The 13,272-nt window shown below is 46.1% G+C and overlaps 2 protein-coding genes across 2 annotated transcripts in view; both read left to right on the top strand.

Moving 5' to 3' along the window:
- LOC143989797 (uncharacterized) overlaps positions 1-13,272 on the top strand; it is a 765,658-nt gene that overhangs the window by 634,617 nt on the left and 117,769 nt on the right. The window lies entirely within an intron of this gene.
- LOC143990003 (uncharacterized) lies at positions 8,750-13,118 on the top strand. Its single transcript, XM_077490242.1, has 5 exons — positions 8,750-9,094; positions 10,701-10,820; positions 10,910-11,131; positions 11,211-11,417; positions 11,541-13,118. The coding sequence occupies exons 1-5, from the start codon at positions 8,750-8,752 to the stop codon at positions 11,742-11,744; spliced, it is 1,098 nt and encodes a 365-aa protein (XP_077346368.1). The 3' UTR covers positions 11,745-13,118.

Here is a 13,272-nt window from a genome sequence, read left to right as displayed (position 1 = left end):
CTGACTAGGCCAATGACAAAACAGCAAATTCTTCAGGCCTACAGTGATTTGTTTGAGGGCCCAATTGTCTCTGTTCCAGGAGAGGTTCGTTTTGAACTTGATCCTACCATTCAACCTGTACAATGTGCCCCACGCAATGTGCTTATCACCATTAAGCCATAGGTTAAAGCTCAACTAGATAAATATGAAGCTGAAGGACATCTAACTTCAGTAACAGAGCCTACACATTGGATCAGTAACATGGTTGTTATCAGAAAGCCTGAGAAGATCAGAATATGCATTGATCCCAAGTTTCTGAATATGGCCCTGAAATGGTCACACTACTTAATGCCAACACTCGATGATATTTTGCACAAACTACCTAAAGCACGTGTCTTCACACTTGTCGATGCTGGAGATGCCTTTTTACAGTGCAAGCTGGATGAAAAGAGTAGCTACATGACCACGTTCTGGACTCCTTGGGGCAGAAAGAGATGGCTCAAACTACCAATTGGAGTCTCTGTAGCACCTGAGGTATACCAGCGAAAGCAGCATGAACTATTAGGTGGTCTTCACGGAATTGAGCCAATAGCTGATGACATTCTTATAGTTGGCTGCAGTAATACAGATGAGGAGGCTGAGCATGACCATGATGAAAACTTAAAGCGGGAGTAAACCCAGTTTAAAAAAACACTTACATTCCCGGCATGCCGGAAATGCTAACTTTCACATTGGTTGTGCTCTCAAGCAAACTTTCAAACCATCCAATGGCTGGTTTCATAACTGATCACATGTGCAGCATTATGGCATGGAATCATTAAAGGCCAAGATGGCAGCTTCCTTGACTGAAAACGATAGAAGGGTTTACTTCCACTTTAATAGCGCTGCTGGATCGTAGTAGGCAGGTGATGCTGAGGCTTAGTGTAAAGAAATTGCAGTTCAAGGTGGAAGAAGTCCGTTTCCATGGACACATCCTGTCTTCACAAGGCTTAACAGCTGACCCGGATAAGATTAAAGCCATTGCGGACATGCCACAGCCTGCTGATGCCAAAGCGGTACAGAGATGTATTGGCTTTGTTACATACCTAGCAAAATTCCTGCCATACACTTATCTGAGGTCTGTGAGCCATTAAGGCGACTTCTGGACAAAGATGCAGTTTGGCACTGGCTTCCCAAGCATGACCGGGCAGTAGAGGATATAAAACGCTTGGTCACCTCTGCCCCAGTGTTGAAATACTATGATGCTGCAAAGCCTGTTACGATACAAAGTGACGCCAGTAAAAATGGTCGAGGTTGTTGCCTTTTGCAGAAAGGTCGGCCAGTTGCATATGCGTCCAGAGCTCTTTCATCAGCTGAGAAAAATTATGCTGAAATTGAGAAGGAATGTTTAAGCATTGTATTTGCCTGCCAGAGTTTCCATCATTATCTTTATGGACGGGATTCAATTACAGCTGAAAATGATCACAAACCTCTGATAGCCAAATTCAAAAAGCCCCTTTCTTGATCATACATCACGGGACACAGGAGCTTACATAGTGGGTTATATAGGCACCTCTGGTGATTGGACACTGGTTGACCCTAATTAAAGAGAATTCCTCCCCTATATAACCCCTCCCATTTGGGAGGCACCTCAGTTTTTTCGCCAGTGTCTGGTCGATGGTCACGTAAAACTTAGCTCTATGCGGGTCCCGGCGAGGGCCGAAGGGCTACAACAAACCGGATCCATACCTCGGGCCGATATTTGACTCCCAAGATGGTATGGTACCCGGGCCTCGTCTGCCGAAGAAACGAGGTTCTGCCTGTAAGTCCTCTCCATTGGAAGACTGGGCTCTGGGACAACCAGACTTGGGGTACTGTTGACTCAGGGCGCCCGTAAGTTTCTGGCAGAGCTTTTTACATGGCCCAGGTAGGAGGATCTTTTCGTAAGAACCCCAGATACGCCTGAAGGTTGGCTAACAATACCCGCCGTGATGGGTGAAGGCTGGAATTGGTCTGAGATCAGCAATTCCTGCGGCGGGGAACAGGTAAGGGAAGTCATCCTATATATTTAAATATATGAATGGATTTCTTCATTGTGAGTAGTTGTATGTCTTACCTGGTTTCCACCACTTGAGGGAGTAAGAGCAGCCTGATGCATACTTACATGCCTTTCAATACAAACACGCTCAGTGAAAGCCTGGTTCGTCCAGCTACTCACGTCTCCTTACAGTTCCTGCCACAGTTAAAGTAAAAAAGGGGTCCCACGTTGCTCCCTTTGGGTTCTCCTCCCCCCCGGATCCCGCGGTCCTCGTGCACGCGCGCGGGTGCGTGCACGCGCGCCGGGCGCGCTCCCGGCGTGATGGAGGAGGGGGGGGGGGGTGGTTGCCAGCTGTGCACGATTAGTGTGCTCAATGCTGCAGTGCAGGCGCCAAACGGCCGTTTTTAAAAGCCCAGAGCGTCAGGGGACTGTAAGGTGAGACACAGGAGCTGTGGGCTGTAAGCATCCGTGGGATTGGATCCAGGCAAACCTTAAGACACCTACTCAGCATCAGGTTGTGCAGTTAAGCATATATTGATTTATTGTGAGACTTTAAGCACAACAAGTGATTGCATTTGTACTAGTACCTCTGCTTTGTAGCTCAGGACTATGTCTCCTCGTAAGAGGGTTTCAGGGGCAGGTAATAAAAGCACTGGCAATTCGTCCAAAATATTTCGGGAGGTAAATCTACACTCCTTCCAGTCAAAAAGAGTAAACGTCCTTCATTCAGGCGTACTCTTTCTCCCGAAGCATCAAGCTCTAAACAGTGGCGACGGCCTTCCCAGCCCTCCGCTGCTAGAAAGCCTCAGGGCCGAGCCCAGGGACAGAAAAGGACTTGGGGGCGGAAGCCTGCCAAGCAGACCTCCAAGACCTCCTTGTGAAGGGGCGCCCCCGCTCGGCAGAGTGGGGGGAAGGCTCCTGCAGTTTGCAGGCGCCTGGCGGGAGGAGATTCAGGACAAATGGGTGATCTCTTCGGTATCTCTGGGCTACAGGCTAGAGTTTCAGAAGATTCCACCTTCTCGTTTTCTAAGGTCAAGGATCCGATAAAGCAGAAACCGCTATTCCTGGCCTTAGATCAGTTACTATCCCAAGGTGTGATAGCAGAAGTGAGCCCGAAAGATCAGGGTTCAGGTTTTTATTCGAATCTCTTCACCGTTCCAAAACCAAACGGAAGTGTCAGACCTATCTTGGATCTGAGAGACTTAAACCGGTTTCTACACATCCAGACCTTCCGGATGCAGTCAATACGCACTGTGGTCTCCTCCCTGCAAGGAGGAGAATTCATGGCATCAATAGATATCAAAGATGCATATCTCCATGTGCCAATATTTCCCGCACACCAGAAGTTTCTAAGGTTCGCAGTAGAGCAGCGCCATTTTCAATTTGTGGCCCTGCCGTTCGGCCTAGCTACGGCCCCCCGAGTCTTCACGAAGATTCTAGACCCTCTCTTAGCAATCTTAAGAGTTCAGGGCATAGCCGTCATGGCTTACCTAGACAACCTGCTTCTCGTAGAGAGAACTACAACGTGCCTAAGTCGCAGCGTCACCAGAACGCTAGAACATCTGGGCCGCCTAGGTTGGATTATAAACCTAGAAAAGTCGTCTTTGCAACCGACCACCAGGTTGGATTACCTGGGTCTGATTATAGACACCGCTCAGGGCAAGGTGTTCCTTCCAGGGCCAAAGGCCTTGGCCATTGGAGATCTGGTGCGCCTGATTTTGGGCAGCAGATCTTCCTCCATTCGCCTATGTATGAGACTGTTGGGAAAGATGGTCGCCTCATTCGAGGCCGTCCCATTCGCCCAGTTCCACTCAAGGCCCCTGCAAAGATGCATCCTTGCGATTTGGAACAGGAAGCCCCAATCCCTGGATCTTCCTATGCGTTTATCCCCCCGGGCACGCAAAAGTCTTGTCTGGTGGTTACAAACCAGAAATTTGCTAAAAGGCAAAACTTTTCTTCCCCTCTCATGGAAGATTGTCACAACGGATGCCAGCCTGACAGGCTGGGGAGCCGTATTGGAGGGAACATGCTCGCAGGGAAAATGGTCTGCGACCAAAAATCTGCTGCCCATAAATATCCTGGAGATTCGGGCAGTTTACATGGCACTCAGAGAGTGGTCTCACAGACTGCGAGGTTTCCCAGTTCGGATTCAGTCCGACAATGCCACCGCAGTGACTTATATCAATCACCAGGGCGGTACCAGAAGTCTGGTGGCCCAAAAGGAGGTGAATCGCATACTTGTCTGGGCAGAGGAGCATGTTCCGTGCCTCTCTGCAGTCTTCATCCCAGGAGTGGAGAATTGGCAGGCGGATTATCTCAGCCGCCAGCAGTTGTGCCCAGGAGAATGGGCTCTGCACCCCGATGTGTTTCGAGACATATGTCACAAGTGGGGCACTCCAGACGTGGATCTGTTTGCGTCCAGATTCAACAGGAAACTGGACAACTTTGTATCAAGGACAAGAGATGCACTTGCTCAGGGGTCAGATGCTCTGACGGTTCCCTGGGATCAGTACAAGCTGATCTATGCCTTCCCCCCAAGCCCGCTGCTATCGCGGTTCCTGGGAAGGGTCAAGAGGGAGGCGAAGTCGGTCCTTCTAGTGGCCTCGGCTTGGCCCAGGCGACCATGGTTCGCAGAAATCATGAAGTTGGCAGTGGGCAGGCCATGGACCCTCCCTCTCTGGCCAGATCTGCTCTCACAGGGTCCAATTTACCATCCTGCTTTACGCAGTCTGAATTTGACGGTCTGGCTGCTGAGACCCACATTTTGAGAGGCCGTGGTCTTTCGGGGCCAGTCCTTTCTACTCTGGTCAATGCCAGAAAGCCGGCCTCCAGGCGTATCTATTACAAAATCTGGAGGACATATGTTTCCTGGTGTGAACCCAGGAGGTGGCATCCTAGAAGGTATGTCATTAGCAGAATCTTGGCCTTTCTCCAATCAGGCCTAGAAATGAATTTGGCCATAAGCACCATCAAGGTGCAGATTTCGGCCCTATCGGTCTTTTTTTTCAAAGACCTCTTGCATCACACTCCCTAGTATGGGCTTTTATCCAGGGGGCTATGCGGATAAAACCGCCAGTCAAACCTCCGGTATGCCCATGGGATCTGAATTTGGTTCTCTCGGCCTTAGAGGCCCAACCATTTGAACCTCTGCATCTGGCTTCTTTAGCTCTCTTGGCAAAGAAGCTGGTCTTCCTAGTAGCCATATCCACGGCTAGAAGGGTATCAGAATTGGCAGCTCTTTCCTGTAAAGAGCCCTATTTAATTATCCATAAGGACCGGGTGGTTATGCGTCCCAACGGGTCCTTTCTACCTAAGGTGGTTTCAGGTTTCCATCTGAATCAGGATATAATCCTACCATCCTTTTTTCCAAATCCTCAGTCCATAGAGGAAGAGTCCTTACACACTTTAGATGTGGTTAGAGCAATCAGTCTTTATCTTCAAGCAACTGCTCAGATAAGAAAAACTGACTGTTTATTTATTCTGCCAGAAGGCCCTAGAAGGTCAGGCAGCGTCAAAGTCCACTCTCTCAAGGTGGATCAGACAGGTTATTTCTCAGGCCTATAACTTAAAGGGGAAGATTCCTCCTTTTTAGGTGAAAGCGCACTCTACTAGGGCTATCAGTGCTTCTTGGGCAGTGCATCACCAGGCCTCCTTGGCTCAGATCTGTAAGGCTGCGACTTGGTCATCAGTCCACACATTCACCAGATTCTATCAGGTGGATGTCAGAGGGCAAGAGGATATCGCCTTCGGGCGCAGTGTACTGCAGGCTGCAGTTTAGGTCCTCAGGTCCCTGGCGGTCTATATTTATGATCTGTGTCTCCCTCCCCTCAACCTGAGCATTGCTATGGGACATCCCACTATGTAATGAAGCTCCTGTGTCCCGTGATGTATGATCAAGAAAATGGGATTTTTATATACAGCTTACCTGTAAAATCCTTTTCTTGAGAGTACATCACGGGACACAGGGCTCCCGCCCCTCTTGGGTTTTACGTGGTTTCTTATTGCTTTGCTACAAAACTGAGGTGCCTCCCAAATGGGAGGGGTTATATAGGGGAGGAATTCTCTTTAATTAGGGTCAACCAGTGTCCAATCACCAGAGGTGCCTATATAACCCACTATGTAATGAAGCTCCTGTGTCCCGTGATGTACTCTCAAGAAAAGGATTTTACAGGTAAGCTGTATATAAAAATCCAGTTTTTGTGTGCTCCCAAGCGTTTGCAGAGCATGATGCTTACATTGCAGCATTACAACCTTAATGTTTTCTACAAGCCAGGATGTGAAATGTATATCAGTGATACCCTGAGCAGAGCTACGTCATATAATAACCTGGAGGTGAGCATGAACATCATACAATTTGTCTGCTGCCACAGGAACAACATTTCTTTGCCGATATCAATCAAGTGGACTATCTTATTGTCACAAATCAGCGACTACATCGACTCATACAGCACACTGACAGCGATGCATCTTTACAAGCTTTGAAGTCTATTGTTTTGAGTGGGTGGCCAGATGAAAAAGAAGCGGTACCTGGAATTGTAAGGGAATACTGGTCCTTTAGAGATGAGATCAGTATACAAAATGGTATCTTGTACAAAGGTCCAAGAGTCATCGTGCCAATGTCACTGAGAGCAGAGATGTTATTACGCATACACTCCAGCCATATTGGTGGTGAAGCATGCTACAGACAAGCACGTGATACTCTTTACTGGCCCAACATGCATGGTGAAATCAAGGACTTTGTCACTAATTGTCCCACCTGCAATGAATATGCCCAATTACAACAAAAAGAAACCATGATGTCACATGAGATACCTACACATCCGTGGAAGATTATCAGTATGGACTTATTCAACTACGCAGGCAAGGAATACCTGCTATTAGTCGATCATTATTCAGACTTCTGGGAAATTGACCTTCTTCCCGACTGACCCACCGAAGCTACAATTAAGATGTGCAAGGCTCAGTTTGCACTTCATGGCCAACCAGATACAGTAATCTCTGACAATGGGCCTCTGACAATGTAATGCAAGCTTACAATTCAGAAAATTTCAATTTGCCACTGAAAGGGAGTTTGAACATGTTACTTCCTCACCACGTCATCCACAGGCTAATGGCAAAGCTGAAACAGCTGTAAAGATTGTTAAAAATGTATGCAAGTAAGCACAAAGTGAGGGTAAAGACCCATGGAAGGCCATTTTACATTGGAGAAACACTCTGACTGAAGGCATGGATAACAGTCCGGCACAAAGACTGATGTCAAGGAGATTAAAGACCTCCTTACCAGTAGTAAATAGGCTGCTCGAACCCTCTGTCACACAAGGTGTTACTGACAAGTTAAGGATTACGAGACAAGTGTCAAAGGCACGATATGACACATCGGCCAGAGATTTGCCAGAATTGAATATTGGAGAACGAATCCGTATGGAACCATTACCTGGAGACGGAACAGGCCGTTGGAGAATAGGTACTTCTCTGGAAAAGGTTGCACCACGCTCTTATCTTGTGGACGTTGAAGGAACTCTCTATCACCACAATCTTGTGGATTTGAGAGTGACAGGGCAGCCTGAATCTCAGTATCCTGTTTATAGATCAGACTCACCCAGCATCATAAGGATATACTCACCCATTGACAGTGAGCCATGTACAGAGGCAATGCCTCATACCAACGGCAATGATGGTTCTGGGCGAGCAAGTATACCCGACAGCTTTCAAGTGTAGAGCATGCCGGTACATGATGAGAGGAGCTCAGTAACTTCAGAGAGGGCTAAAAGAATCCTTGCACAAGGTCCAGTCTTCACCCGTAGTGGTAGATTTTCAAAACCACCTACCAGACTTAACCTGTAGACTGTGCTATTGCTGTGTCTCTTTTGAATTTCACAATGTTCATTTATTAACACTAAAAGGGGGAGATTTTAGGGATGATGTTTCTTTAAATGCAACTCTATGGTGCATCTCTGTTGTACTTCTTCCTGTGTTGTGTTTCCTGTTCCTGCTGGGTCTTTCAGTAAAGATGGCTTATGTACAGTAATGGCTTGTACTGTCTCTCTACATATATCACATCAAACGGGTGGTACATGAATGCAAAACTTAGTAGGAAAAAATAAAGGAAAAAAATTCCACCACCAGTATTTCCTCAGCAGGGGAAACAGGTGCTAATAGGCTGCGGAAGATCTGCTTGTTTCTAACCACTCTCATTTTTTCTTATCAGATCTCCTGCAGCCTATTAGCACCCATTTCCCTTTCTATGTCTCAGCAGATCTCCTGCAGCCTATTAGCATCCATTTCCCTTTCTATGTCTCAGCAGAGCTCCTGCAGCCTATTAGCACCCATTTCCCTTTCTATGTCTCAGCAGATCTGCTCCAACCTATAAATACCCATTATCCTTTCTATGTCTAAGCACATCTCCTCCAGCCTATTAGTATCCATTTTCCTTTCTATGATTCAGCAGATCTCCTGCAGCCTACTAGTACTCATTTCCCTTTCTATGTCTCAGCAGATCTCCTGCAGCCTATTAGCACCCATTTCCCTTTCTATGTCTCAGCAGATCTCCTGCAGCCTATTAGCACCCATTTCCCCGTTAGAGAATAAAATGGTGGTAGCTAAAAAAAATTATGTCACACAATATTAGTGAAATGGTTTAGGAAGCACAAAATGTCAGTAAAAAAAACTCAGTAAAGGTATTTTTGGGGCCACAGACACAATCTGAAGTTGTGTACAAGTCAATGAAACCCCCGACACTCCCATCTGAGAACAATGAAGGAGATTACTATTCCAGTCCTCCAAGCAGTGTTCTGTCTGGGAAGGTCGGGGGGTGATATTTCCCCAGCTGAGAACAATGAAGGAGATTACTATTCCAGTCCTCCAAGCAGTGTTCTGTCTGGGAAGGTCGGGGGTAATATTTCCCCAACTGAGAACAATGAAGGAGATTACTATTCAAATCCCCAACATCTCGTTTTCCCACTCGCTATTTCCTCAGCTGGTAGAGACAAGACTTCTTATAGAGTGTCAGCTTCTCGCATCGTCCAGGATCGGGAGATGGGTGATAAATACAATGACCCCTCCCCTTATATCCATAAATCCCGCCCTCTTATCATCAGAGTAAAAGACGTGACAACATCTCTGATAAATCATCAACGCATTTCACCTCATCAGTATCCAGTGATAAACCATAAAGTGACATCAAAGTCCATCCAAAGTCTCCTTTATATTTCAATAAATGATATCACCACCAATAAATGTCTCCAAAATCTCCAGAGCTTCTTCCTCCAAATCTCAGTATATGCTCCAGCAAACTGTGTGTAGAAGACTACAAAACACCTTCTTCCCCAAACACCAATCCCGTGATCTCTTGGTGCTCACACTCAGATTGTGCACTCATCAGACCTCCATTACCCTCTTAATAAGTGGCTCCAAAGGCTGGACTAGGCAGTAATATATTTCTATCCCCCTTGGTGGGAGTGGAGATGACCCCATCTATAAGGATATACAGTACATACACACACAGCACAAGGCCATGTTCACACTACCAGACGTTTCTGCAGTTCCTCTGATCTCCAAAAGGTGGTAATCTCACTTCTACCCAGACAGGAAGTCTCTATGGAAGACAGGAAGTGATGTCAGGTACAGACAGGAAGTTCCGGGTGAGAGGTGAGTCAGGAGGAAGTAGAGAGAAGACGTTGCTGGAAGAGGCAGCAGAGGAGGTAATAAGATCTTATCTTCTATTTACACCCAGTAACCCCCCGTCATGTCCGTCCTCTTCCTCCATAATCACTGTGATGTCTTTTATCTCCAGCAGATGATGATACACACATATATAGTGTGGAAAGGTAGAACAACCCCTTTGGGGGCAGAACATTCCCCACTTTCAGGGCGGCAACATTCTCTTAATTTTGGAGATGTGTCACCTTTCCCACCAATCACCTTCTCACCTCACCCGTCTATACTAATGGTTTATACCACTTTTATTAGTGCTTAGGAATGGAGAATGCTATGACATCACACTGACCTCATAGCCCCTCCTCCCAATGTCGCTCCATCTGGCACTTTTCTTTTTATTTAATAGTTTTAGGATGTGGGCGGACCTTTGGCATCCTCACAAGGAAAACAAGACTGTTGTAATGACACCAGAATTATTTTACCTGCATAGTGTGGGGGTTCTGTGTGGGAAAATCATATCTCATTTTGAAGTGGGGCTTTAATAAAATGGAGACCTGAATGGAGAGGTGAGGAGGATTCTGGGAATATCATTTGATTTTACTATTTGTGTTTAGATCTAGAGTTTTCCTCCTGTGAAGTCTGGAGATCATATGACCATCACATTGCCTCCACCTCCCTCCCTGATAGAATAGAGAAATACAAAGAAGATTCTAGAAGTCACCAGAGAGATGATGGAGGAGAGGTGAGGAGGATTCTGGGAATTGTGGGACATTATCCAGTAACAGACAAGGGATGTGTCTGGATGGTGACTGTATCATTGTGTGTGTCAGGTTCCTATAAGGTGTCAGGATGTCACTGTCTATTTCTCCATGGAGGAGTGGGAGTATTTAGAAGGACACAAGGATCTCTACAAGGACGTCATGATGGACAATCAGCCGCCCCTCACATCACCGGGTAAGAGGAGACTTTATTGTAAAGGAGAGAGCAGTACGGAGGCTCCACCTAGATCCCCCATCATCTGATAAACACATAGAAACAATGTATTCAGTCAGTGTGTGTGTTTCCTACAGATGGATCCAGTAATGGGAACCCACCAGAGAGATGTCCCCGTCCTCTGTATTCCCGGGATTCCACACAGGAAGGTCACACCATCCCCCACCATCATCAGGTAGATGAGGAACAATCACTGATAGTATCATTAGGATCTGTACATTATCTGCATTGTTACCATTCATGTCATTTTTATTCTATATTCAGAGTGGAAACCTGAGAGATTCTAAAGTTGATGTTAAAGAAGAGATAAAAGAGGAGGATGATGAGGATGGGGTGATGGAGGAGTCTCTAAAAGAACACAAAGATCTGTACCAGGACACCATGGTGGAGTCATCCAGCTACAGAAACCCACCAGAGAGATGTCCCCGTCCTCTGTATTCCCGGGATTCCACACAGGAAGATCACACCATCCCCCACCATCATCAGGTAGATGATTGACAATTATTGGTAGTTCTGATTTATACACAGCATGATTGTTACAATGAATGTTTTATTATATATTCAGAGTGGAAACCTCGGGGATGATAATATTGATGTTAAAGAAGAGTATAAAGAGGAGGATGAGGAGTATGGAGTGATGGAGGAGTTTTCAGAAGGACACAAGGATATGATGGAGCCACCAAATACCAGGAACCCCCCAGAGAGATGTCCCCGTCCTCTGTATTCCCGGGATTCCACACAGGAAGGTCACACCATCCCCCACTGTTACAAGGTTGGTGGGATGGAGCATCTAGAACATGGACTTCTAGAGACAATGTGTGGATTTTCTATGTGATGTCACAATAATAAATCTTCTATCTTACAGATGATTTTCTCTCTCATTTTCTTGGTTTAGAGTGGAGATCCAATGGATATAGAATTTGAGGTGAAATCAGAAGAAGAAGAGAGGTATGTGAGGGATGATCAGCAGTCTATGGAGGAGGATGGAATAACGGGGACATTTATAGAGGAGGACACTCCTACAGAGATCAGCACAGGTGGGTCATTAACACTAAATACATTCCTCCACCCATACTGCTCACTGATTGGTCCAGAGTAGGGCGGGGGCTGGGTGATATCAGCCTGTAATCCCCTGGTCACTTTCCTGAGCTGTGTTCCCCGTCCTGTATTCCTGGATTTCTCTCCGATAATCTTCCTTCTCTGTGCTGCCGACACAATTTATGTATCTAGACTGGATTTATGGAGATTCTGGGGATCAGCTGGCAGCAAAATGTTAATTTTAATTTTAAAAATACACGTCTAGCAAGATCTCTGACATAACAATTTTCCCGGGGTTACTTGTTCTGTTGATAAAAAGTATACCACGCTAAATGCTAAAAACTGACATACAGGTAATAGATATAGGGGATACACTGGTGACAATTAATAAAACAGTCCCTAGTGAAAGAAAGGTACTTGTGCTGGTGGAACAGTATCCAGTGCTGTGACTTGAGTAATAGATGGATGATTCCGTGCTTCGTAAGTGCTTTAAATGGGGTGCCCCTCCTAGTAGATGTGCACTCACCCCTGGGAGTGGACCAACTATCGCTAGTTAGGTCAAATGCGAGTGTGGGGCGACCCCTGTGGATATCCTCTGGACTGATGATTGGCAGCGGTGAATGTTCCTCATATAAATAGATATAATAGAAGAAGCCTCATTGCGCAGTACCGTTGATAAAGAGCTTTTTATTCCAAAAAATATAAAGGTATTCAATTCACTTGTATGAGTGCCTAATGTCCTGGCACCCGGAGTGAACAGCAGGTATAAGTAAATCCGTGAAATCCGCCTGGTTAGTTCATACAGCCGCTGGCTCAGTAAAGGCTTGATTTCCGGGTTGAATGTGGGCGGAAGTGTGTGACGAAAATGTGACTCAACCTCTATGCATTTCGGCCTATCAGATTGGCCGTCCTCAGGAAGTTTTTGAGGGAATGTCGGTGCCAACTGGGGCCCTTTTGGTGACACTTGATGTTGAAGCACTATACTCCAGCATCCCTCACGGACGGAGAGTCAGTAAGACGCAGACATTCCTTAGAGAACTAAACCATACACAATGGAAGTGAATTTGTTCTCAGATTGTTATACTTCATTCTTACTCACAATTGGTTTCTTTTTTAGACACCCATTATTTTCAGGTACAGGGGGTCGCTATGGGCACACATTGTGCACCTGCCAATGCAAACCTGTACCTTGGGGGATGGGAGCGGGAATTCTTTGCAAGTGAAACGTTCAGCACATATACTGATTCGGCCCTGTGCTGTTCCGTTTTATCGATTATATTTTTATCATCTGGACAGACATGGTTGAATTGCTAACTGAGTTTGTGGATTGTATTAAGTCAAACAATTACAATCTTAAATTCACATTCAATTATCATCCCATACAAATCACTTTTCTAGATCTCCAGATAAATGTGGATCCCAACCATTGCCTAGCCACACATTTATATAGAAAGGCAATACAATTCTACATGAGGATTAGGGATGAGCCGAACACCCCCCGGTTCGGTTCGCACCAGAACTTGCGAACGACCCCCGCGTTCGGTACGAACGTTAGAACCCCATTTAATTCTATGGGACTCGAACATTCG

This window comes from Lithobates pipiens, unplaced genomic scaffold (assembly GCF_037356315.1).
Source record: "Lithobates pipiens isolate NorthernLeopardFrog02 unplaced genomic scaffold, aLitPip1_a1.2 Scaffold_18, whole genome shotgun sequence".
Classification (NCBI taxonomy): domain Eukaryota; kingdom Metazoa; phylum Chordata; class Amphibia; order Anura; family Ranidae; genus Lithobates; species Lithobates pipiens.
Note: the sequence above shows the minus strand (reverse complement) of the source record. Positions and strands in the feature narration are given on the sequence as shown.